At 40.2% G+C, this 27,369-nt stretch overlaps 1 protein-coding gene across 3 annotated transcripts in view; it reads right to left on the reverse strand.

The window, feature by feature from the left end:
- LOC124285374 (hypoxia-inducible factor 1-alpha-like) overlaps nucleotides 1-27,369 on the reverse strand; it is an 87,312-nt gene that overhangs the window by 42,089 nt on the left and 17,854 nt on the right. Inside the window, exon 1 of one of the 3 annotated variants that reach the window (XM_046721597.1) lies at nucleotides 15,071-15,233. The exons of the other annotated variants lie outside the window; for them this stretch is intronic. Within the exon in view, the coding sequence (XP_046577553.1) occupies nucleotides 15,071-15,081 (11 nt within the window). The 5' untranslated portion in view covers nucleotides 15,082-15,233. Of the gene's footprint in view, nucleotides 1-15,070; nucleotides 15,234-27,369 lie in introns of those variants that run through there. 3 annotated transcript variants of the gene reach the window in all.

A 27,369-nucleotide genomic window follows, 5' to 3' on the forward strand; every position in this document is an offset into this window, starting at 1 on the left:
TCTGTCCATACTTGTACCCATCCATAAGCCAGTAGTACCTTCCCATCCATCTGCCCATTTCCCATCCATCTTCCCATCCATCTGTCCATACTTGCACTCCATCCATAAGCCAGTACACCTTCCCATCCATCTGCCCATTTATCTTTCCCATCCATCCTGTCCATACTTGTACCCATCCACAAGCCAGTACACCTTCCCATCCATCTGCCCATTTATCTTCCCATCCATCTGTCCATACTTTGCCATCCATCCACAAGCCAGTACACCTTTCCATCCATCCACCTGCCCATTAATCTTCCCATCCATCTGCCCATTTATCTTCCCAATCCATCTGCCCATTTATCTTCCCATCCATCTGTCCATACTTGCACCCATCCACAAGCCAGTACACCTTCCTAAACCATCTGCCCATTTATCTTCCCATCCATCTGTCCATACTTGTACCCATCCATAAGCCAGTACACCTTCCATCCATCTGCCTATTAATCTGCCCATCCATCTGTCCATACTTGTACCCATCCATAAGCCAGTACACCTTCCCATCCATCTGCCCATTTATCTTCATCCATCCATCTGCCCATCCATAATCTTACCTTCCATCCATCTGCCCATTAATCTTTCCATCCATCTGTCCATCTGCCCATCCATAAGCCAGTACACCTTCCCATCCATCTGCCCATTATCTTCCCATCCATCTGTCCATAATCTGTACCCATCCATAAGCCTATTACACCTTCCCATCCATCTGCCCATTAATCTTCCCATCCATCTGTCATTACTTGTACCCATCCATCTGCCCATTACATCTTCCCATCCATCTGCCCATTAATCTTCCCATCCATCTGCCCATCCATCTGTCCATACTTGTACCCATCCATAAGCCAGTACACCTTCCCAACCATCTGCCCATTTATCTTCCCATCCATCTGTCCATACTTGTACCCATCCATAAGCCAGTACACCTTCCCATCCATCTGCCCATTAATCTTCCCATCCATCTGCCCATTAATCTTCCCATCCATCTGTCCATACTTGTACCCATCCATAAGCCAGTACACCTTCCCATCCATCTGCCCATTCCATCTTCCCATCCATCTGTCCATACTTGTACCCATCCATAAGCCAGTACACCTTCCCATCCATCTGCCCATTAATCTTCCCATCCATCTGCCCATCCATCTGTCCATACTTGTACCCATCCATAAGCCAGTACACCTTCCCATCCATCTGCCCATTAATCGATTCCCATCCATCTGTCCATACTTGTACCCATCCATAAGCCAGTACACCTTCCCATCCATCTGCCCATTTGCCCATCCATCTGTCCATACTTGTACCCATCCATAAGCCAGTACCTTCCCACCATCTGCCCATCCATCTCCCATCCATATCTTTCTTGTACCCATCCATAAGCCAGTACACCTTCCCAACCATCTGCCCATTTATCTTCCCATCCATCTGTCCATACTTGTACCCATCCATAAGCCAGTACACCTTCCCATCCATCTGCCCATTAATCTTCCCATCCATCTGTCCATACTTGTACCCATCCATAAGCCAGTACACCTTCCCATCCATCTGCCCATTAATCTGCCCATCCATCTGTCCATACTTGTACCCATCCATAAGCCAGTACACCTTCCCATCCATCTGCCCATTAATCTTCCCATCCATCTGTCCATACTTGTACCCATCCATAAGCCAGTACACCTTCCCATCCATCTGCCCATTAATCTTCCCATCCATCTGTCCATACTTGTACCCATCCATAAGCCAGTAACCTTCCATCCATCTGCCCATTTATCTGCCCATTTATCTTCCCATCCATCTGCCCATACTTGTACCCATCCATAAGCCAGTACACCTTCCATCCATCTGCCCATTTATCTGCCCATTAATCTGCCCATCCATCTGTCCATACTTGTACCCATCCATAAGCCAGTACACCTTCCATCCACCTGCCCATTTATCTTCCCATTTATCTTCCCATCCATCTGTCCATACTTGTACCCATCCATAAGCCAGTACACCTTCCATCCATCTGCCCATTTATCTGTCCATCCATCTGTCCATACTTGTACCCATCCATAAGCCAGTACACCTTCCATCCATCTGCCCATTAACTTGGAAATAACCCACTCCATAAGCCATGTAATGTCACTTGCCCTGATAATTTTTCCTTTCTGCCGTTTTTTTGCTGATCTTTTAAATAAACCATAACAGATCAACTGGACAACAGTGGACAATTTGCTGACCAACAGATCAAAGGCAATGGGTTATTTCCACCCCTGGGTTATTTCCACCCCTGCCATTAATCTTCCCATCCATCTGCCCATTGCTTTTGCCCATCAAACTATTTATAAAAAGTCACTGAGCAAAACCTTAGTAAGGCTTGGCATGGTAAAGGTGGGGCCAACATGTCAGATTTTCACTTAACCTAATTACTTGGAAGTTTTTGAAAGCTTTAGCAATGTATTTCTGGCTAAGAAGCCTACAAATGGCAGTAGTGCACTCCTCAAGACCAGACTAGTTACATCCTATATGTAAGTGTTGTGTAAAAACACAAGGCTTCCCAGTTGTTACCGTTGTGTACCAACAGGCAGACATAGAGCCTAGTTTGGAGTCATAGGAATGACATTGAATATTACCAGCAGAGAAAATAATGCCCTCTGTTTTAGCTCACCTATAAACCAGAGACAAGCATATTGTTCATGACAACAGATTATTTGGAAAATTATACATTCATACAATTTGAAGTAGCACATCTGTGGAAGATATCTGTCAATAAAAATTCACACTAGACACAATAAAGTTATGTACATACCAAACAGAATGTTCAGAAATACAATCCAATTTTCTCTCTTTAAGGGTTCACAGCTTTACAGGTTTCATTGTCCTAAAGAGTATGTACTTAGAAGCTCACAAATGACCAAGATGCACTCTTTAGGATAACACTTATAACATCCTATAGGAGAGTGTTGAGTGAGGACATGACCTCCTTGTCATTTCCTTTTATGTACCAAACTCCTCAATTATACTGTTTTGAGTCTGCTTACCTCTATGGCTTCAATCTTTCAACTGAGTGTATTAAACCAGTCTGATTCTTTGATTCTGGCTATGGCTTACCTGACCCTGAAGCAAATATATCAATCACACAAGTCTAGAAAAGCAAGTCTAAATTTCCTCAAAAATATATTTTTTTTACTATGACTTTTTCTGTAAGATATGTTCATTTCAGAGACTAGTTGTTAGTCTAGGCTATGGGGTGTGAGTATGGTTTAACTCCACATTTAATAATATTCCAGCAATATAATGGTGGGGACACCAGAAATGGGCTTCAACATTGTACCCATGTAGGGAATTGAACCCTTCAACCCTAATGCTTTAACCACTAGGCTACCCCACCACCCCTCTGGCTATGGACTAGTAAGTCACATAGAACATTTTTAACATGTGCAAATGATGCCCTGAGCTTACAGCTCATAAAGAAACTTGGCAGCATTGGGTGTGAAATCAGTTCAAGCAGTTCGTTAATATAATCTAGCACTGTTCTGAATCCTTCAGGAAATAAAAACATATGAATATTTTCATTTTCTATGAAACATTGCCAATTTATGTCCAAGTCTAACTTTCACTGCTACCCCAAAAATGTTTTCATAACTTTTGTCATATCGTATGCAAACAGAGCAAAAGATCTCAATTCAATTGTAATCTCAAAAACAGATAAAAGAAAAGCTGCCTATCAATATTCTCCTTGAAGCCATCTTGGAAAGAAAACCCCTTTTCAAACTCTAATCATGTTTATACAACTACTGAGAGGTAAAGATATCTTTGAAATGAAAGTACAAGGCACTAAATGCCCATTGGTGCCACTATGGCACTAAGCGACCAGTAACACTGTTCATTGGGTTCATGGTTTCATGAAACGAAAGTGCAAGGAGGTAAAGGCCCATGCCAGTACTTAGTGAATCAGTGATAAACTTGGCTTGCAACAAACTTCCTCTGACTGAATTTTCCCACACAAAGCGGAGCCTAGTATCTCGCTGAGCAGGCTCCTGGTCACATATTTCCATTTCAAAACAACAGATAAGCTTTGAAACAAAGTTAACTTTATTGGCACATTTCCAAATAGCTGTGGAAAGGTGGATAAAGGAAAAAACTATTTTGTAGGTCTCTAGGGATACTCAGCATGCTCAAAGGCTTAATTGTACAACTGTGTTAGCATACTGATATAGGAGCTAACCTCAAGATACATTCATATTGACTGCTCTCAGTGCTATTCTCTTTCATCAACTGAAAATGCCTTTCACAGACCTTTGGTAAATTCTTGATTAGGATGAGTGAGTGAGTTTAGTTTTATGTCGTACTCTGCAATGTTCCAGCTATATGGCAGCAGTCTGGACCAGACAATCCAGTGATCAACAGCATGAGCATCGATCAACTGGGATACGATGACGTGTCAACCAAGTCAGCGAGCCTGACCACGCATGGGTTACTGAAGATCAATTCTAATTTGTATCTTCACGGGTATCTTGATTAGGAAATTATTTGTAAAGGAATCCAGGAATAATAAGGATAACATTATATAAGTTCAGGGAGCGGTGGGGTAGCCTGATGGTTAAAGCGTTCGCTCGTCATGCCGAAGACCCGGGTTCGATTCCCCACATGGGTACAATGTGTGAAGCTCATTTCTGGTGTCCCCCGGCGTGATATTGCTGGAATATTGCTAAAAGCAGCGTAAACCAAACTCACTCACTCACTATAAGTTCAGGTTTGTTTTTCTTCAAAATGGTATCTGCTTATGTTGCCATGTTTTTCAATAAGCATGCTAAACACATTCCAACTGAGCATATGAGTGTTAGTAAAGCTTATCTCAATGTTTCACCTTTTGAAATCTATTGTACTGTCTTGCCGTTTAACCTGTTTCGTGGGAAACAAATGATGTTGCATTCCATAAAATAATGGTTTACAGGTATACGATTCCACTTTCCAAAAGGTCAAGGTCAACGGTATGTAAATATAAAAGAATGTCAATGCCAGAGAATAACCAGTCTCGATTACCTGGTAAACTAGATTGCATTGGGCATGAAATGCTACATCAAAAGTTATACGCATAGATCAATGAAAATTTGTGAAGACACCAGGTGTTTGTGAGGGGAGGTGACACAAGATGTAAACCAGCCCTTCCTACATGAACTGTATCAGTAAACTGTGCATGGAAGGAAGCTGTCGGACAACATGGCTTTACTATGACTATAGTGGGAAACGCTTTAAGTAAATAATGAGGATGTGGTTACTGGAAATTTAACACCTCATTGTTACATAAAAAAGAATATATACAAATTGTGAAAAATACTCTAAGGAAAACTTTGTATGAATAAGCAAACGATATTTATTCCAAGGAAGAAATAGATACCCATATTGAAGAATCATCTTTAAAATTGAAAAAGTGGGAAACAAACTATACGAAAAGCCATGAATGCTCAGTATTTAATGAGTGAGTGAGTGAGTGAGTGAGTGAGTGAGTGAGTGAGTGAGTGAGTGAGTGAGTGAGTGAGTGAGTGAGTGAGTGAGTGAGTATGGTTTAACGCCGCTTTTAGCAATATTTCAGCAACACACGGCAGGGGACACCAGAAATGAGCTTCACATATTCTACCCATGTGGGGAATTGAACCCGGGTCTTTGGCGCGATGAGCCATCGCTTACCTACTAGGCTACCCCACCGCCCCTTCAATGTAACAATTGAAAGAGAAGACATGTATCTCTTCATTGATGTAGGACTGTGTTGGGAGAGTCTGGGAGTAGCACAGGAGAACTACTTGTTGTCAGAAATTGACACTTATTAATATGGAACAGGGACTGAAGGAAGGCAGCCTGCTGAACTTTGGAAACTTCTTTCAGGCCCTCCTAGACTAATGCTTAGTCTCTGAATATATATAATTTTGATAGTAACAAACAAGCCCATTTAAATTGAAAAGGAGACCCCGGGAGACCAGAGATTCAGAACCTGAACCTGAGGAAATCTAGACTTGCTTTGTTTAGGGCTTTAGCACTGCAGATAGGGCTTGGCAGTAGGGAAAATAATGTGGTTCAGGGACTGTGAGACAGACTAAGGCCCTCTCAAAAATATCATGTATCATCCTGCTTGTTATCGGATACTAAAGTATACACAGACTTCACTGGTCAACTTAACCTTGCCTTTCTCTATGTGGGTCAAGTCAGTGCACAGCTAGTGCTTCTCTTGTTCATCTTCCTTTCACAACCATGATCTTCTGTCGACTCTGATACCAGGTTTGTTTCCTGCGTATCTTTTTATCACTGTTCCTACACATGTAGCCCAGGCATACTTCAAAATAGAGACAAGAGGCTCTGTAACTTTTTTAATGCTTCAACCTTTTTCTCATGAAAAACATTTACATGGTGCAATAGATTCTTAACTTACAAATCAAGCAACCATGAACCTCTAATCATGTCAACGTAAACCTCCAATCATGTCAACGTAAACCTCCAATCATGTCAACCTCCAATCATGTCAACGTAAACCTCCAATCATGTCAACGTAAACCTCCAATCATGCAACCATGAACCTCCAATCATGTCAACGTAAACCTCCAATCATGTCAACGTAAACCTCCAATCATGTCAACGTAAACCTCCAATCATGTCAACGTAAACCTCCAATCATGTCAACACAAACCTCCAATCATGTCACCACAAACCTCCAATCATGTCACCACAAACCTCCAATCATGTCACCACAAACCTCCAATCATGTCACCAATCATCACAAACCTCTAATCATGTCACCACAAACCTCCAATCATGTCACCACAAACCTCCAATCATGTCACCACAAACCTCTCAATCATGTCAACGTAAACCTCCAATCATGCAACCATGAACCTCTAATTGATGTCAACGTAAACCTCCAATCATGTCAACGCAAACCTCTAATCATGTCACCATGAACCTCTAATTGATGTCACCATGAACCTCTAATTGATGTCACCATGAACCTCTAATCATGTCACCATGAACCTCTAATCATGTCACCACAAACCTCCAATCATGTCACCATGAACCTCTAATTGATGTCAACGTAAACCTCCAATGATGTCAACGCAAACCTCCAATCATGTCACCATGAACCTCTAATTGATGTCACCATGAACCTCTAATCATGTCACCATGAACCTCTAATCATGTCACCATGAACCTCTAATCATGTCACCATGAACCTCTAATCATGTCACCATGAACCTCTAATCATGTCACCATGAACCTCCAATCATGTCAACGCAAACCTCCAATCATGTCACCATGAACCTCCAATCATGTCACCATGAACCTCTAATCATGTCACCACAAACCTCTAATCATGTCAACGCAAACCTCCAATCATGTCACCACAAACCTCCAATCATGTCACCACAAACCTCTAATCATGTCACCATGAACCTCTAATCATGTCACCACAAACCTCCAATCATGTCAACATGAACCTCCAATCATGTCACCATGAACCTCTAATCATGTCACCACAAACCTCCAATCATCAGCGCAACCTCCAATCATGTCACCAAACCTCTAATCATGCAACCACAAACCTCTAATCATGTCACCACAAACCTCCAATCATGTCAACAGCAAACCTCCAATCATGTCACCACAAACCTCCAATCATGTCACCACAAACCTCCAATCATGTCAACTCAAACCTCCAATCATGTCACCACAAACCTCCAATCATGTCACCACAAACCTCCAATCATGTCACCACAAACCTCCAATCATGTCACCACAAACCTCCAATCATGTCCGCAAACCTCCAATCATGTCACCGCAAACCTCCAATCATGTCACCATAAACCTCAATCATGTCACCACAAACCTCCAATCATGTCACCACAAACCTCCAATCATGTCACCACAACCTCCAATCATGTCAACCACAAACCTCAATCATGTCACCACAAACCTCCAATCATGTCAGCACAAACCTCCAATCATGTCAACACAAACCTCCAATCATGTCACCACAAACCTCCAATCATGTCACCACAAACCTCCAATCATGTCACCACAAACCTCCAATCATGTCACCACAAACCTCCAATCATGCAACCACAAACCTCTAATCATGTCACCACAAACCTCCAATCATGTCAACACAAACCTCCAATCATGCAACCACAAACCTCCTAATCATGTCACCACAAACCTCCAATCATGCAACCACAAACCTCTAATCATGTCACCACACAAACCTCCAATCATGTCACCACAAACCTCCAATCATGTCACCACAAACCTCTAATCATGTCAACACAAACCTCCAATCATGTCAACACAAACCTCTAATCATGTCAACACAAACCTCCAATCATGTCAGCATGAGCCTCCAATCATGTCACCACAAACCTCTAATCATGTCAACATGAACCTCCAATCATGTCACCACAAACCTCTAATCATGTCACCACAAACCTCCAATCATGTCACCACAAACCTCCAATCATGTCAACGCAAACCTCCAATCATATGTCACCTCAAGCCTCCAATCATGTCAGCATAAACCTCCAATCATGTCACCACAAACCTCCAATCATGTCACCTCAAACCTCCAATCATGTCACCCACAAACCTCCAATCATGTCAACGCAAACCTCCAATCATGTCACCTCAAACCTCTAATCATGTCAACGCGAACCTCCAATCATGTCACCTAAACCTCCAATCATGTCACCTCAAACCTCTAATCATGTCACCTACAAACCTCCACTCATGTCACCTCAAACCTCCAATCATGTCACCACAAACCTCCAATCATGTCACCTCAAACCTCTAATCATGTCACCACAAACCTCCAATCATGTCAACATAGAACCTCCAATCATGTCACCTCAAACCTCAAATCATGTCAACGCTAAAACCTCCAATCATGTCACCACAAACCTCCAATCATGTCACCTCAAACCTCTAATCATGTCACCACAAACCTCCAATCATGTCACCACAAACCTCCAATCATGTCACCACAAACCTCTAATCATGTCAACGCAAACCTCCAATCATGTCACCACAAACCTCCAATCATGTCACCACAAACCTCCAATCATGTCAACGCAAACCTCCAATCATGTCACCACAAACCTCCAATCATGTCACCACAAACCTCCAATCATGTCACCACAAACCTCCAATCATGTCACCACAAACCTCCAATCATGTCACCACAAACCTCTAATCATGTCACCACAAACCTCCAATCATGTCACCAAACCTCTAATCATGTCAACGCAAACCTCCAATCATGTCACCACAAACCTCTAATCATGTCACCACAAACCTCTAATCATGTCACCACAAACCTCTAATCATGTCACAATGAGCCTCCAATCCTGCGACAAGCCCAAATCAAGCAACCACAGCCCATCGTGTAACATTGACATGGAAACTTCAAAACTTCAAACATTAAATCAAACAGTACATTAGCAACAGCCCAAATAAAAATATCAACTATTTAAACATCCAAATCCTCTGAAACAACCTGCACTTGAACATTCCTATTCTAATTCGCTTGATCCATTCTCAGTGTAGGAGTTTCACTAGGGAGAAGTTTATGTCCAAAAATCTGGTTTTACATGGTGCCATAGCTTTAGCTATGTGTTATTATGTGGCTATGTATACACCTTAAGTTCTTATCAATGAAAGAGTAGATTATTTTATTAGTCAGTTTTCAAATCTTTGGCCTAAACTTCAATGTAGGTGGTCAAGACTAGTGAAGAACTGATTTTCAGCAACCCACGCTTGTCATTGAAGGCAGCTAATGGCATCCAGTGGTCAGGCTGCTGGCTGTAGGTCACATGTCATCGGATCCCATTGTGGAGATCGAAGAAGGACCACTCGCTGTCGTGGTTGTCACATGTCATCGTATCCCATTGTGGAGATCGAAGAAGGACCACTCGCTGTCGTGGTTGTCACATGTCATCGTATCCCATTGTGGAGATCGAAGAAGGACCACTCGCTGTCGTGGTTGTCACATGTCATCGTATCCCATTGTGGAGATCGAAGAAGGACCACTTGCTGTCGTGGTTGTCACATGTCATCGTATCCCATTGTGGAGATCGAAGAAGGACCACTCGCTGTCGCGGGTTGTCACATGTCATCGTATCCCATTGTGGAGATCGAGAAGAAGGACCACTCGCTGTCGTGGTTGTCACATGTCATCGTATCCCATTGTGGAAATCGAAGAAGGACCACTCGCTGTCGTGGTTGTCACATGTCATCATTATCCCATTGTGGAGATCGAAGAAGGACCACTCGCTGTCGTGGTTGTCACATGTCATCGTATCCCATTGTGGAGATCGAAGAAGGACCACTTCGCTGTCGTGGTTGTCACATGTCATCATCGTATCCCATTGTGGAGATCGAAGAAGGACCACTCGCTGTCGTGGTTGTCACATGTCATCGTATCCCATTGTGGAGATCGAAGAAGGACCACTCGCTGTCGTGGTTGTCACATGTCATCGTATCCCATTGTGGAGATCGAAGAAGGACCACTTGCTGTCGTGGTTGTCACATGTCATCGTATCCCATTGTGGGATCTATCACTTAATTGTCAGGTCCAGACTTGAATATTTACAAACTGCCACAAAAAAACACACACAAAACCCGACTATTTTTGAGTGAGTTGTTACACAATAAACAAACTTACACTTCAAACAGCCTTCCATTCTGAACAAGCAGATTAGGGCCAAGGTCACACAGTTGACCTCCCTATCCATCAAGCTGCTTGTACAACAAGCATGTACAACTGACCTAGTTTGTCCTAGAACCCCAAGGAGGTCTAACTCATCTTCAGACAGTTCTACCAAGCAGTCAGTCTTCACTTGAAACACATCCATCCACAGTTCACAGATGCTGGACCAGATTGTATAAAATAACAAAGAAATAAAATACTTGTCAGGCAACACTATTGATAAAAACCTGATAATTAATTTATTGTGGCCTTAAGGGTTGGATCAGCTCTTATCAAAGCTACAAGACTGGCTATCAAAACACCATTACTGTACATAAACAATGCAAACGCCATTCAAACAAGATGATTCCTCAGGGAACATATCTCCACATCTCTTACATAGCAACATACATTTATGAAACTGTACTGGTACTGTCAGTTCTAATGAGCAGGCAGATTGAATCATGGCCACTTCCCCTGGATAGTTAGATCTGGTGAAAACCCTTCCGAAGTAAATCAGTGTCACTCTTGATAACAGATATAGGCCAAGGCTGGTTTCAGGCTTGCTCAGCTTCTGATTAGCAGAGTTAAATATCAGACATCTGGCTTAACTGAAGACAAAATTAGCTTTACCCTTTGTGCCCTTAGCTGTTCAGCATTCCTTCATAATTGGATCTGAACTTGGTGCTATATAGAACATCCGACAAGAATCCTGGTGGGTTTGTGTCATGTAAATATTTTATTCCAAAATGTCCTCCCCTGCATCTAACTTTATCTTATGTTGATATCCCAACGTTGGAGAAGGACTTCACAGGGTTGTGTCCTAAAACTGGTGCAAAACGTCAAGAGTGATATATAAATAGTGATATAGATTAGACAAGCTAGGGAGCATTGGGTTACGCTCATATATTCCAGCACTATCAGGATATGGTATATTCAGACACTATATGCATCAAGGGAATCAAATTCATGTGTTCAACCTGACAGGCAAGCACTTTAACCACTGGGCTACCTACCCTACAGACCCAATAAACAAAATTCACATTTCTTCTTTATTGCAGTTATCGAAAATTAACTACAGTAGATATGGCGACAACAATGTAAGTACTTGTCGTCCTAATTTCCACTTCCTTGATATGAAAGAAGCTTGTTTCCTGGGGATTTTACGATAATGGGAGTGAGCAAGAAGGCAAGTTTATTGCTGTTTTCAATAGTATTTCAGTTAAATTGTTAATAAAGAATATCAATGAGACTTAAAAAATCTCTTCATTTTCAGAAACTGAAGAAATCTAGACTTGCAAAAATAGTGTAGAGTTGCTTGTGAATTTTTGGCTGTTTCTGTTTCCGAGTGAGTGGGTGAGTGAGTATGGCTTATCGACACTTTTAGCAATATTCCAGCAATATCACAGCGGGTTTCTGTTTTAGAGATGGGATGACAGACTATGATGTTATATATATAGACTGATCAAGGGTCGTCAAGACTCATGAAGTTTCCTGTCAAGTGCAAGTAATGCAATACTTTCTTGCTTTGTTCTCATTGGTCTGTCAGATCTGAATGAAAAACACTTGCCAACTAATAGCTCATTTAGAAACTCCTGTCTGTAAACCTTACTCCAAGTGACTATCATTTACCCCAGTTTGTAGTGGAGAAAACTGGTTTGCATATGTGGTACCATCAGCAAAGATGACATCACAGTAACTACAGTTTAATTCAGTAGCCTCTCATTTCTGGGGACCGGAGGACCTAGCCATCTGGCGACAGAGTGCAGATGAACCACATACACAACAAGAATATCCATATAATCAGAAGCACTCTCTATGTCTATTCATGCATTGGTATCCGTTACCCGTGTGATGATCCATCAAGTTATGGGTTGAAAGTTATTTTCAAGACCAGTGGTCAGGCTCGGTTACTCGCTAGATGCATGACATCGTATCCCAAATGGGTAGATTAGATCAGGGGTGAAATAACTTTAAAATTGCTAGTGTACTCCGGAACAGTGGCACATGTAAAATCACTTGCCCTGATAATTTTTCCACTATACCATCCGTTTTCTTGTTGATTTTTTAAATAAACAACATAATTAACATTGGAATATCAACTGGACACCGGTACAGTGTGATATACAAATTTGCTTGCCCGACAGATAAAAAACACTGAACTCGGACGTCGGGCAATGAGTTATTTCCACCCCTGTTAGATGATCATGGCTTTGGTCACTTGTCTTTTCCAGATTGGATTCTTTCAGACCGTTGTCATACAGTTCAAATAATGCTGACAGCTGTATCAAACAACAAACAAAACATTTTAAAGATGATCTGCCATGTCATTCTGCATTATTGCATACAAAAAACACCAACTAACGATTGGTCTTGCACATTCCGCCACTTGGTATAACATTGCAATCACGTGACGGGACATCACACAAGAAGACCATGTGACTGCTACTCGTGGGTATAGACTGTCTCAAATGTTACACAGTCGACATCCCTTCACTGACTGAAGGAGTAACTATACATTAGTTACACACTAACAGTGTAAACAAGAAGTCATTTATTTGTGGCAGCCTTTACTCACGTTAATCAACGGTTTCCTGTTTGATGTTTCAAGCAGTATCGTGTTCAGGTGATTACGCCTGATACAAATTCAAACTTGTGCCAAACAATTTAGTCAAAAAATTTTGATTTGACTTACAAGGATACGTGTTGTTACTAGCTCTTGGTATAAATTGAATTTGAGACAACTGGAGATTCCACACATCTGGTACAACACACCCAAGTTAAAATGGAAACATATAAAGTAAGAGTTTGCAAGCCCAGACAGAGTTTGGCACAACAAGGGAATCTACATATCAGTGTTCATCAAGATGGGGTCTCGCTTGATATGCATCACGCACAAATCCTCAGTCTATTGTTTGTCTCATAACGTACAATGATAAAATGGAATACACACTAGTGGTGTTCCAATTAATTGAGACAATCGAAGATTGGTCGCAGAGACCAACCAACCAAGCAATCGATCACATTTTCTCATAATCGAACACAAACAATTTTGCAACTACAGTTGTTGTTTTTTTAAATACTTGACGGTGGAATTTACCTTAGAAGTTGTCAGGGCCAGAAAATGTGTTTAGTTCTTAGAAAAACTCACTTCACTTACTGAAAGGTTTTACGTTCATGACATATTAGTCATCATTTTACAGTTGCAAGTTGCATGATTTTACATTGGATGTGAAATTTTCAAATGCAATTTGTGCAGTTTCTAAATAAAACAGAAAACAACGGAGAACCACGTTTTTTCTTTCTATTAATTTTATCTACAATAAGAACCTGAACAGGAAAAAAGATGCTAATAACTTTTTTTCGATGATTGTTCGTTGATAATGAACCAATCATCAATTGTGAGATTTCAAACAATTCCCAACACTAATACACACTTGTCCGGTATGTACACTGACACAATACTACTGAGTCCGATGTGTCTGTGTGGAGAACAGAAGGACAGTGGTTCAATCCTCAACCACGTCCCTCAAAAACATGTCAGAAGATGGTACTTCTTGTTTACCTGACTGGCAATCTGCCTTTAGGGTGAGTGAGTGAGTTTAGTTTTACGCGGATTTTGGATTTGGACAACTTTCAAAAGAACCTTGTAAGGCAGTCTACAAGCTGATTTTAGCAATATTCAGCAATATCAAGTACACAGGTGACACCAAAATGGGATTCACAATTGTGCCCATGTGGGGAATCAAACCTGGGTCTACCGATGGGGGTGATAAGGGGCGTGACAAGTGAACAAGTGACAAGCCTTGAGGACTGCTCAGGATCCGAGATGAACACTTGCAGTAGCCATGTTGAACTGCGACATACAGACATCGGTTGACAAGCACAATAAAACAGACATTAGTTGGTATCCATTCAAACACCCCACACAAACATACACATTCTCTGTTGCTAATCTTGAAGCGTGACATTAAACTCACTTCATCTCATGTTGTGATCCGCGAGGAAAATATTTTCATCCCGCCAACGGACTGTAGCACTAACTGACCATAGAACAAGAAAACCGAACATAGGAACCTGATATAATTAAATGTAATTGCTTTTACCTCGTCAATATTTCACGTTAACTACAAACATTCAATCCTGCATCAACTGGATCTTGCCACAAGTCCCTTAACTCTTCTTAACTCAAAAGCAATTTGACTTGATCAAGATCACAAAACAAGGACCCAGAAAACACCATCATGCCAGTGACAATTTGTAATGACCAATTTCATATTTGATACCGTTTTCCTAAAGCATAATAGAATGAAACAAAACAGAACTTACTTGTATGGCATGTTGTTTCTATGAACGCCCAGCTTAAAACAATCACGGTATTTTACAAATTTTGAACTACCTGCTATCAACCAATCTCGGATTGATGTCGTGCTTAATGAATGCAGTGGGGTATCATATTTTGTAGACAAGAAACAGTAGACAATAGTTACGCAGCAGAAACAGTCTAGTGGGAACAATAACTCATACAATTCACACCTGGCTGGACATCTAGGGTACTTATTGTACACACCTGTTTTGCCAGTTGAGGAACCCGGAGATACCTATCAATGTGTCTCAAATTCTAGAATCACACTATAGTAGATCGTGTCTTCCCTGATGATAACATGCTGTTTATTGCACAACTTGTTTGTTGATGCCCAGGAAATATCTAGAGCATGAACATGAGGAAAGCTTTAAAGGAACATGTACTTTAACATGTTGGTGATACATGGACAGAGATAAATATCTCTACAATTATATATATGAGATTTATGTTTGCTTGCTTTCATATGGAGTAAGCTTCAAATGAACAATGCATAAAACTATGAAAGATGATGTAACTGGAAGTTGTCAGTAGTCAAATCCTGTTAGTCTAGATGTTTGCGCTACCAGCATCAGGTGATATATGTGATATCTCTATGACAAATCTAAAACTCCCGTCCCATGTAATATCACATACTTGACTCAAGTAGAATCATTTTTACCTTGCTAGGGACTGATGCTTGTTGCAAGATGTGACAAACAGGACTGGGTGGTCAGTCTTGGCTGCATGTATCCCAATTGTGAGCATCAATGCTCATGAAGTCTGGCTCAGACTCGATTATTTACAGACTGCTGTCATATAGTTGGAATATCGCTGAGTGCAGCATTAAACAAAAAGGAAAAGAAAGGCAGACACAGACTGACTGACTGACTGAGTTTGGTTTTACGCCGCTTTTAGCAATATTCCAGCAACATCACGGCGGGGGACACCAGAAATGGGCTTCACACATTGTACCCATGTGGGGATTCGAACCCGGGTTTTCGGCGTGACGAGCCAACGCTTTAACCATTAGGCTACCCCACCGCCTCTGGCAGACACAGAAAACAATATTCACAAGGAACATAACATGTGATATGAACTGGACTGTTCTTATCCTATCTACTACAAACAAGGATTTCTGACTATTCAACAAAACTATGCACTAGCCATTTCTTCCTACAATGAGAGCCAAATACTAACTATAAACAAAGAGCCGATTCAGTTCATAACACAACATCCCTTCAAACAAACAATAGAAAATGCAGAATCATTTTAGAAATCCAACCTGCCAGCCAGCCTTCATCATACATAGGTACCTTTCATTCCCGTGATATGGTTTATCTATCATCAATGAAACAATATGTTGAAAACATTGTTAGAATCATATTCATTTATACATTTATTTCAACATACTTGACTATTTGAAGTAATTACTTTACAAAGTTCATTTGTCAGCCTATAAATAGTTTATCCGTCAATATTATCAAACCTTCAGAAGACAAAACAGACAACTTTTTTAAATATACACATCAGAAACTACCAGTCTAGATTATCTGCCAAAACAGATTCATTCCACTGTGTGTAAAAGGCAAAACAGTGATGAAAAATATATAAATTATACGAGTGGATCACTGAAAATCAGTGCTGACACCAGGTGTTTATTGTAAGGGAAGCACTTCCTGCCCTACAGCATTAACGATAATTCTACAGATTATATTTTGGTCCGCCATTTTCAGAAATCCAAGTGAACAAATAGAGGCTCCAGCCTGGGGTAGCAGGAACAACAGATAAAGATATATGTTAGAAGAAAGAACTTCTTTCATTAAAGAAACAAGGATAAGGGCGAGCAAGACACATCTTCATCAACATATTCATTGGATACATTGTACAAGCAGTAGACAAATAAGAGCAATTGCAATGTAATAAACATCATTATTTATGACATGGAAACTGAACATTCTGATGCAACGTTACATATTCCAGAATGTGCTTCAAAGTAACATTAAACTTGAAACTCATCAAACTCTCAAATATGTCATGCTCTTAAATGTCACAAATATCTGCTCTGTGTAAAGATCTAAGCTGGTAAACACCGATCCAAGACTCAGCCCAGATTTTAACCCTAAGTCCGCAGCAGGAGAACTAGACTTGCGCAGGTCTCTATGCTAGTAAACATCTATCCCATATTCAACCCAGATTTTAACCCAGAAGCATATTAATAAACAGGTGACACAAGTAGTAGACTTGCCCAAGGCTCTAAGCCAATGATGATTAGTTTAAATAATAATTTCTAGAAAATACAAATAAATAGAAAAAATATGCCCTCTAAAAGACTGGTGTCCTTAGATACTGTCCACTCATCTAGACTTGCCTCTTGAAAGGATAGAATTACTAGGCTTAGCATTTGGTACAGCCTTGGAGCAAGGCTACATAACTACATCCAAGCCAGATAACTGCACCTGTCAGTCTTACAGTCCCTGAACCACATCCAAAATGAAGCAAATTCAGATTTTTCTCAGGTTCTCCCATCTCACTGTTTCTCCTTTTCAATTAAAATGGAATTATTTGTTTCTTCTTGAATTACATATATTCATACAAAAAGTAATTGTCTACACCTGAACTAAGAACAGAACACCTCACTGACAAGGTCAAGGCCATAAGAGTAAAGGGCACCAGTGACAGCAATATTCAAACAAGCAGGGTATCGGAGCATATGTTGTATTCACATTAGTCCTACGCTTTACAGCATGATCAACAGGGGGATATGTACCTACAACCTGAACAACAGGATGAACATCAGTGTATATCATACCCCCATCAGTGTATATCATGCCACCATCAGTGTATATCATACCACCACCATCAGTGTGTATCATGCCACCATCAGTGTATATCATGCCACCATCAGTGTGTATCATGCCACCATCAGTATATCATGCCACCATCAGTGTATATCATACCACCATCAGTGTATATCATGCCACCATCAGTGTATATCATGCCACCACCATCAGTGTGTATCATGCCACCATCAGTGTATATCATGCCACCATCAGTGTGTATCATGCCACCATCAGTGTGTATCATGCCACCATCAGTGTATATCATGCCACCATCCACCATCAGTGTATATCATGCCACCATCAGTGTATATCATGCCACCATCAGTGTATATCATACCACCATCAGTGTCACCATGTGTATATCATATCAGTGTCACCATCCATCAGTGTGTATATCATACCACCACCATCAGTGTGTATCATGCCACATCAGTGTGTATCATGCCACCATCAGTGTATATCATGCCACCATCAGTGTATATCATACCACCATCGAGGTGTCACCATCATCATATCACATCCAGTCGGTGTATATCATACCACCATCAGTATCATGCCACCACCATCAGTGTGTATCATGCCACCATCAGTGTATATCATGCCACCATCAGTGTATATCATACCACCATCAGTGTATATCATACCACCATCAGTGTATATCATACCACCATCAGTGTATATCATACCACCATCAGTGTATATCACCATCAGTGTATATCATACCACCATCAGTGTATATCATACCACCATCAGTGTATATCATACCACCATCAGTGTATATCATACCACCATCAGTGTCACCACCATCAGTGTATATCATGCCACCATCAGTGTATATCATACCACCATCAGTGTATATCATACCACCATCAGTGTATATCATACCACCATCAGTGTATATCATACCACCATCAGTGTATATCATACCACCATCAGTGTATATCATACCACCATCAGTGTATATCATACTACCATCAGTGTATATCATACCACCATCAGTGCATATCATACTACCATCAGTGTATATCATACCACCATCAGTGTATATCATACTACCATCAGTGTATATCATACCACCATCAGTGCTAATGGAGAACACATCATAATTCCGAAGAAGAAAACATAATCCGGAACAACACCCGAAGGACATAGTCTGTCATACAGACCCTGAAACAAACATATCAAAGAAAGCCCATGCAAGTCTAGATCTGAAAATGAAAATGAAGAAAGACTTAGAGCTCCTTTTCATTATATTTTATTTTTTTTATTATGAACCCTCTTTTTCTGTAAAATATGTTCATTTCAGAGACTAGTTGTTAGTCTACCAAAGGACAAATCATAATCCAAACAAGACATAATTCCTATGGACAAAATTGAGCCCAAACAGGATTTTGTGCTGCATTTTGGTTGGCAGAAAGCCAAGGTTAAATGGGATTCGAACTCAGAAATGTCCCGGACTATCCCAAGTGCATTACTCTTTTCTTAATAAATGTAAACAGTTTGTCTCAACCAGTCTCCCGGTTCAGTAACATCTGAAACACCTGGTCCCTGTTGGCAAGCACTTGGTCATTACAAGTCCACTATCTTCCTATTTCACGCTGTGAGCACCAGTGAAGAAAACATGATATATATGAGGATCGACCGTATCAACATGACGTCAACTGGTCTGTATAAGCTTGTTTTGCTCGTGATTAATGCCACACTAGCAATGCTGACATGCCGTCAAGTCACCTGCCTCACTATGGAATCTACCTGGTCACCTAAGACAACAAGCATTGGTCACTACAGCCAATTCAAACACACAATCCCAACCAGATTGGGTTGGTGTGTTGGTGTTAAGGATACTGAACTCTGTATTAAAATTATTGATCTATTCAGGTTCTTTTGAATACTTTTCATCAAATTGATCGATTGCAGATGAATTTCAATATCAATTTTGATGTCCATATCTTAGCTCTCATAGATATATACTTTCACACCAGTGTGCGAAATAGCCACTGGCCCGCTAGCCCGTGGCTAGTAAAAATCAACAGTCACTGGCCCGACTGATTAGTGAATTTTCATGGGGTCATTTTGTAAATATATATCTCTCTCTGACTTGTTAAGTTATAACACTTTTAAATCATGCAAGATTATGGCCTGAAAAAAATTTCATCATATTAGCAGCTTAATGATGAAACCTGTGTCTACATTCAAATTTCGGGTTAGTGAATTATTTTGTGGGCTAGTAACTTTCAGGCATAGCTAGCCCGACTGGCTAGTAAAATTTGGAAACTATTTCGAACACTGTTTCACACCAACACTGTTTTACTAAGTCAAGTGTATTCAGATATACATGGGTTTTATGACCTACAAGACTAAATATATGAAGAAAATTGATATACATATTTTGATTATTCTTCCAACTGTCCAAAATAAATACCACATAGCCTACCAGTATTTATGTGTTCATCTTTCATCACATTATAATGTCCATAACTGTAAATATTCTGGGAATTATGTTTGTGTATGACATTGTTTGGAGAATATAATGGCTCGACTTAATATGGCTTGACTTGAAAAGTTAATTACTTCATCTGTCTAGATAAAAGAAACAGAAGTAGGTCAAGTCCCAAAATGTACCTGTCAAGTTTGGTATTTAAGGCCACACTCAGTGATATTCTAAACATATTACAGCCGTGTAAAGAATTAAGCCTGGACCAGACAATCCAGTGATCAAAACATTAAAGAGCAACGATCCACATCGTAAGATGACACACAATCAAACACGTCACTGAGACTCACAAATTACTAAGTATACTATTTTAACAGGATAGGTTTCTTCACACAAATTCTTGCCCAGAGACCTCAAGGGGTGTACAGCACAGAGAGCTGTTGTGCAATGGGTAACCTGTCTCACAGTCCCTGAACCACATTATTTCCCCTATTGCCTAGCCCTCCCTGCTATGCTAAAGCCTAAAAAAAACAAGTCTAGATTTCCTCAGGTTCTGAATCTCACTGGGGCTCCTTTTCGATTTAAATGGGTTTGTTTGTTACTATCAAAAGAGACTAAGCGTTAGTGTATGCAATGGACTGCTGGGCTTCCAAAAGAACCTGATAATGATGATTGCCAAAGAGTACTTAAATAGATTGGATCTACCCAAGCAATGGGCAATGGTAATGGTGATAAAATAATCTGCCCTTTAAGCATGGTTAGACAATATCTCGATAATTTAACCAGAAGCAACTGGGAACTCGGTGACTGTTCCCACATTGGTGTCATATACCGACCAGTGCATATTCCCCCAGCAACAATGACGTGTTTGTCATGTAAAATCCTAGAACACACAATGTGTTGTGGTCTTCCACTCCCCGTGTTCTTGGAACACCAAGAATTCTTATCACCAGCACTCCTTAACTTTGTTTAATGCAAACAGAAAAAAAAATATTCACACACACTGAGAAAGCATAATACCTCTCACTTCAACATCGCCCAAAGAAGTAGCATCCTCCATCATGTAGAGGTTACTCAGTGGAGATGCAGCCTACTAACTGACACATAAGCTTTCCATGTGAAAGATAACAAATGTTCATTTAATTATGGTCAGACATACAGCAATTGTTCATCTTCTGCTATTCTACGTATAGGTCCGTCTCCTATTCTCGCGGTAAATACGTTTTCTGCTGAAATTGCGATGCGCGACACTTACCGGTTGTTTACATCACCGACTGGTAACTAGGAAGTGGACCAAGTCTGTGAGTGATCAAAATCTTGCAGTGTCACGAATACTGGGGAGTTTATACCAATTTGGACATGTCATTACTTTTTCCCGCCCTTCCCGCAGGATTGCTCTTACATACACTCAATAACGTTAATTCCTGGTAATACCGCGAGAATGGGAGCAGCCTCGTTTCGTCAATGGCGGATGGCATTTTTTATCACCGGGCTCACGAGTGGTAATTCACCTGATGGATCTGGCAGCTGATAGATTTAGATGTTAGAGGAGAAGACCCTTCATTTAAAAAACAACAAGCATTCATACGATAAGAATAGTTTGTGTTATTTTTTCAGCCGATATCCGTAAGTACCGCGAGAATAGGAAACACCTTCCTACAATACGTCCATTCCACTATGACAAATACCATGGACCCATATGCCAGTGTAACATTGTTTTAAGTCTGATTGGAACTATATGATGTGAAATCAAGGGATGTTGGCAACCGAAATATTAACTGTGTTAATTTGCTGCTGTCACTTCCTGAATAAAGCTCTGGTAGTTAAAGAGCCCAGGATACTTACTACGATACAATGCAATATTACATGTTTGGTTATCAAAGATGCTAAACTGTCTGACAGACTGTACTGAGGTTCCAGGTTCAGGATTGACAGTTTCTACTCCATGGAACGTTTAATGGAACTATGTCTACATGACAAGGATGAATGTACTGTGCATCCCAGTTACATCAAAGCTGAATGTGACACAAAACTAATTTACTACTTTGATGAAACCAGACAGTGGCATGGTGCTGACAACCAAGCCACCATCCTTATTCAGGGGAATCTGGATTTCAGTGAGTGAGTGAATTTTGTTTTATGCCGCTTTTAGCAATATTCCAGCAATATCATGGCCGGGGACACCAGAAACGGGCTTCGCACATTTTACCCATGTGGGGAATCGAACGCGGGTCTTCAGCGTGACGAGCGAACGCTTTAACCACTAAGTTACCCCACTACCCCAATCTGGATTTGAACCCACAATCAGATGATCCTGGAATGACTTCAGGACTCCCCAGAGAAAATTGCAGCACCCTTAGATTTCTGCATCACATGCGTGACCCTAGAGTTACAACTGGTCTCCATGTTTGTCATGAGAGGCGATTAAGAGGATCTGGTGTCAGGCTTATTGACTCATTGCATCCCTATTGCACAGCTTGAAGCTCATGAGGTCAATCACTGGATTGTTTGGTTCATAAAACTGGAATATTGCCAGGTAAATCTTGAAACAAGCAAACAAACAAAAGAAACCTTCATGTATCATAAAACTCTATTAAGTCAAACAACAATAAATCAACAGTTTCTTAAGCCATCTCCAACATTTAAGGGGGAAATTTAATGATTCCATCATCTGTAATAAGAGGAACACTACATCTCTTCCTCCATCTGAGTAAGAATATACTGAAACATGTCATGCTCCCCACATTACGGAAGTTGACATCCATAAATTTCCCCTTTATATTTATCACTTTTAAATACCATTCAAAGAAATCTCCAACAATAATGTTTGTTTGTTGTTTAATGCCACACACAGCAATATTGCAGCCATATTGCAGTGGTCTGCAAATAATCGAGTCTGGACCTGACAATCCATTGTTCAACAGCATGAGCATTAGACTAAAAACTAGTCTCTGAAATGAACATATTTTACAGAAAAAAGCTCAAAGTGAAAACAATAAAATATAATGAAAAGGAGCCCTGAGACTTTGTTCATTTTCAGACTTGACACATTTTCTAGACTTGGGATTTCTTGCATATATTTACTTCAGGGTCTGTATGACAGACTATATGAGCATTGATCAACACAATTGGGACACGATGACATGTGTCAAGTCTGCCAGCCTGACCACATGATCTTAGTCTCCTCTTATGACAAGCATGGCATGCTGAAGACCCAGGTCTTCATGGGTCCCAACATTAATCATATCTCTTCAATTAATGTCATATTGTCAAGGAAACATATCAATTAACACTACACTTCCTGCAAAACTCTCATTAAAACAATAAGTCACACAAAGATAAACTTGATGTCAAATATTCTAAATTTTACAGTTAATTTACTGATTAATAATGAATACAATTTCCAACCAAATGATGTCTTACTAGGACAAAAAACAAATGTGTGAGTGTTTTGTAATTGTTATATTTCCTGCATATAGTTAAACTTGCATCATTCAACAATACAGTTTTGCAATAAATATTCATCCACATCAAACTTTAGATGACAAATAACCTCCATATCATGTAAAACAAATCTATTACACATGTCAATGAATTTGAATGTAAAAAAGACACTCTGAAGCAGCTGTGTTACATTCTCTATTTACAAAAACTGAGGAAACACGAATTGAGAGCCTGTAAACATTAAGCAAGCACAAACAGCCATAACATATGTTTGTTCTCAAACAAAAGGGCATACATTTATTCTTAAAAGATGTCCCAATTATTGCCAATCTATCCAGCTTTGATAAAACATCTTCTCCTGAGAAAAAACGAGGCTTGCGTTGTAACTCTGCCTGCAGTCAAATGAACCTAAACACGCGATATAGAGCAGTCTCATTTCCAGCGTCAGGATGGGCTTATCTCCCAAATGCACAGCTCCAGGTTTCTGCAAAACCTCCAGCCCAAACCAAAATAAACCATTTTTGTTAACAGAGACAATTTCCCTTATCAAACCAAAAAAGTGCTCTGCTTGCTAAGCTTGCCTGCTACTGGCAAAAGTCTTTAATTATAAGATAAACGCTATATGTTTTATGCTATATGTTTTCAAATTTGTTGGGTTTATTTGTTATTTGAGGTGAAGAAAATGCTTGTTGGAACCAACAGCATCAAATGTTAAAATTTGCAAGTATCAAATTATGTCTACTGACATTATAAATTACAAAAGTTATTCATCACTTCTTCAAGAACTCTCTCTCTCTCTTGAGTGAGCTATCACAGTTTTGAGACTGACATGATATGGAATGGCGTGACATGAGACAACACATCACATCTACTATATCTATAATAACGGAACTCATCTGGTTTGCATTTATAACAATTAATACATAAATAATGTTATATCCATTTCACCAACTGAAAAAACCCCCAGGTTTTTCAAACATTTTTCAAGCAGCATACACAACAGATTTACTACAACAGGACCTAAATTAATCACTGCAGAAACATCAAGAAAAATACAGAATATGTACACATTTCCATTCATGCATCTCTCCGTGATCTCAGAAACTGTACTAACTGTGCATAGGTTGGAATTCGGGAGTCATGATTCAGGTTTTCGTACAGATCATCAACCATCAAATTTAAGGCCTTTTTATTGGCTTTTCAAGGTCCAATCAACAATTTTATGGAAACAGAGAAACACAATTAATTAACGCACATTGTCATTGCAGGGTATTTTCATTATGGATTAGTTTCCTGAAAAGGCATGACTTGGCAAGATTTGCTAAATATAGGGTCTTTTTAGGGCCAACCACTGGCAATTAGGGCCTTTTCAATGATAAAATGAATTTATCGCCTTTTCAAGGAAAACGTGAAATTTCCAGGCTTTTTCAAGCCCAACGACCAATTCCCTTGGTCTGTGAAATCTACGATGATCTAATACACTAGCTGGTGGTTTAATGAAATGATCAGTCCAGAATGTTAAACTTATTCAAAGATTCCAGTTGTTAAGATTTTGCACTACACTTGACTGTTTTTATCTTTAGCTTATGAAGATGCTGTATAACTTATAAGCCATGAAGACAGTGACAATCTAAATTAGAAAGATTTCAACTGAAACATCAAGGGAATATATCCCTAATTAATCAGGATGTGAAGGATGAGTGACATTTTGTTTTAATTAGATTATAATGACTTCAAAAGGAATTATCTAGGCATTTGCAGGGGCTGGCATTTGGCCCCCAGCCTGCAGCATAAACTCAAACTGAAATGAAGACTGTCAACTTCAGGTTATCACAACATATAATACCCTGGAATGTTTTTGCAACAGTTACTTGGGTTTCACTGATAACAGGGCTAATAAACACGGCTCCTGTTTACTTTTTCACTGCATTGCTGATATACCTCTGAGTATAAGAAAATAAGGGCTTACAATTTTTTTTTTACAAAATACTACATTTCTTTCCAATATGCCTGATGCTCTGGGCACTTGGTTGAAACTCCTGAATAGGTCCCAGTGTATATCTGTTACCTACATTACTTTACCAGGCTTACCACGAGAGAACTGGGGGTCCATGCTCTGACCATCAATTAACCATGAATAATAGGTTACCACATACTTGTCCTCGAGTGCTGGACACTTACAAACTGTAAATGCTCCCAGTTCATTGGCATAACCGGCATCCATAAAGTACTATTGCTACTTTCACTTTGTGTACTACATCAGAGTGTGGGATTCAGTAGCACCACAGAGGAGGATCCAACATTAGCACAAGTGGCAGGTTCAGATGGGTTCACAGTTCAAAAACTGAGAACAAGCCCACGCTAGAATATCATGTAAGGTTTCTGATATGATGTGGATACACACTTCCTGTGTAACCTCCGGCGTGCACCCCAATACTGACTGTTTGTTGGTTGGTTGCTGGTAACACCGCATTATTCCAGCTATATGGCTTAAATAATCGAGTCTAGACCAGACAATCCAGTGATTGAGCATCGATCTACGCAATTCGGATACCATGACTTTGTCATCCAAGTCAGGGAGCCAGACAGCCCTGAGAAGCATTTTAGAAGTTGTACAGATGCAGTAAAACCAAGTTCTATGGATAGTCAACTTCTTTATTGCAATGAGTGCGACGTTTCAGTGTAGGTGATAATGGTGTTAGTACCCACACCGAAATGTCGCACTCATTGCAATAAAGAAGTTGACTATAACTTGGTCTTCCTTCAGCCCTAACTTGGCTGACACATATCGTATCCCAACTGCATAGATCGATGCTATACTGACTCCGAGCAACCCCTCCAAGTTATATTCCCTAAATGACAAGTGCCAGACAAAGTAACAACGACTATGTTTTGTGTGATGCATGTGTGTGTGAGCAACCTTACTCTGTGTTCGTGTTTGTGACGTGTATGTGCTGGTGCGTTCGTGTGTGTGCAGCATTTCGAAATACCTGCCTGCCTCAACCGCCCAGGACGGGTTATTTTCAACACTGACTGCAAGATTCTCAAATTCACCTGCCCGACAGTCGGGTTAATTTAAAATTTAGACATGTACATGAAGATATTCATCACATTTCAGGATAATAAATCATTATTGATTCACTCGTAAAAATAAATGATGAATTCCAATTGGATGATAAACTAGGTCGCTTGTCAAACCAAAAGTATTTGCGGCCAGGTAAGTTTTGGTCAGGGCTGGCAAGTTTTACATCTAACCAGCCCTGTGGTCTGGCTGAAATTTTTGTGAGTTTCATGCCCTGGTGTGTGGTAGTCTAAATGAGGGAAAGATGCATCCATTGAATAGACCTAGTGAAAAATTACAAGAATTTGTACAACTGTGATTAAGTGTGAAATACAATACCTTCCACTGAAAAAACAAACGGTAATATACATGCCACTGATATCACTGTACATGGACTGGGTGTGTACCCACATCAGCCAACCAATATATAACACACAGTAACAAATAATTGCAGATGAGGTCATCCACTAGTCACGATAACCCAGATGTCCTGAGCCATTACAA

The sequence above is a fragment of the Haliotis rubra genome, unplaced genomic scaffold, assembly GCF_003918875.1.
Source record: "Haliotis rubra isolate DU_JTF1 unplaced genomic scaffold, ASM391887v1 Scf36, whole genome shotgun sequence".
In the NCBI taxonomy this organism is placed as follows: domain Eukaryota; kingdom Metazoa; phylum Mollusca; class Gastropoda; order Lepetellida; family Haliotidae; genus Haliotis; species Haliotis rubra.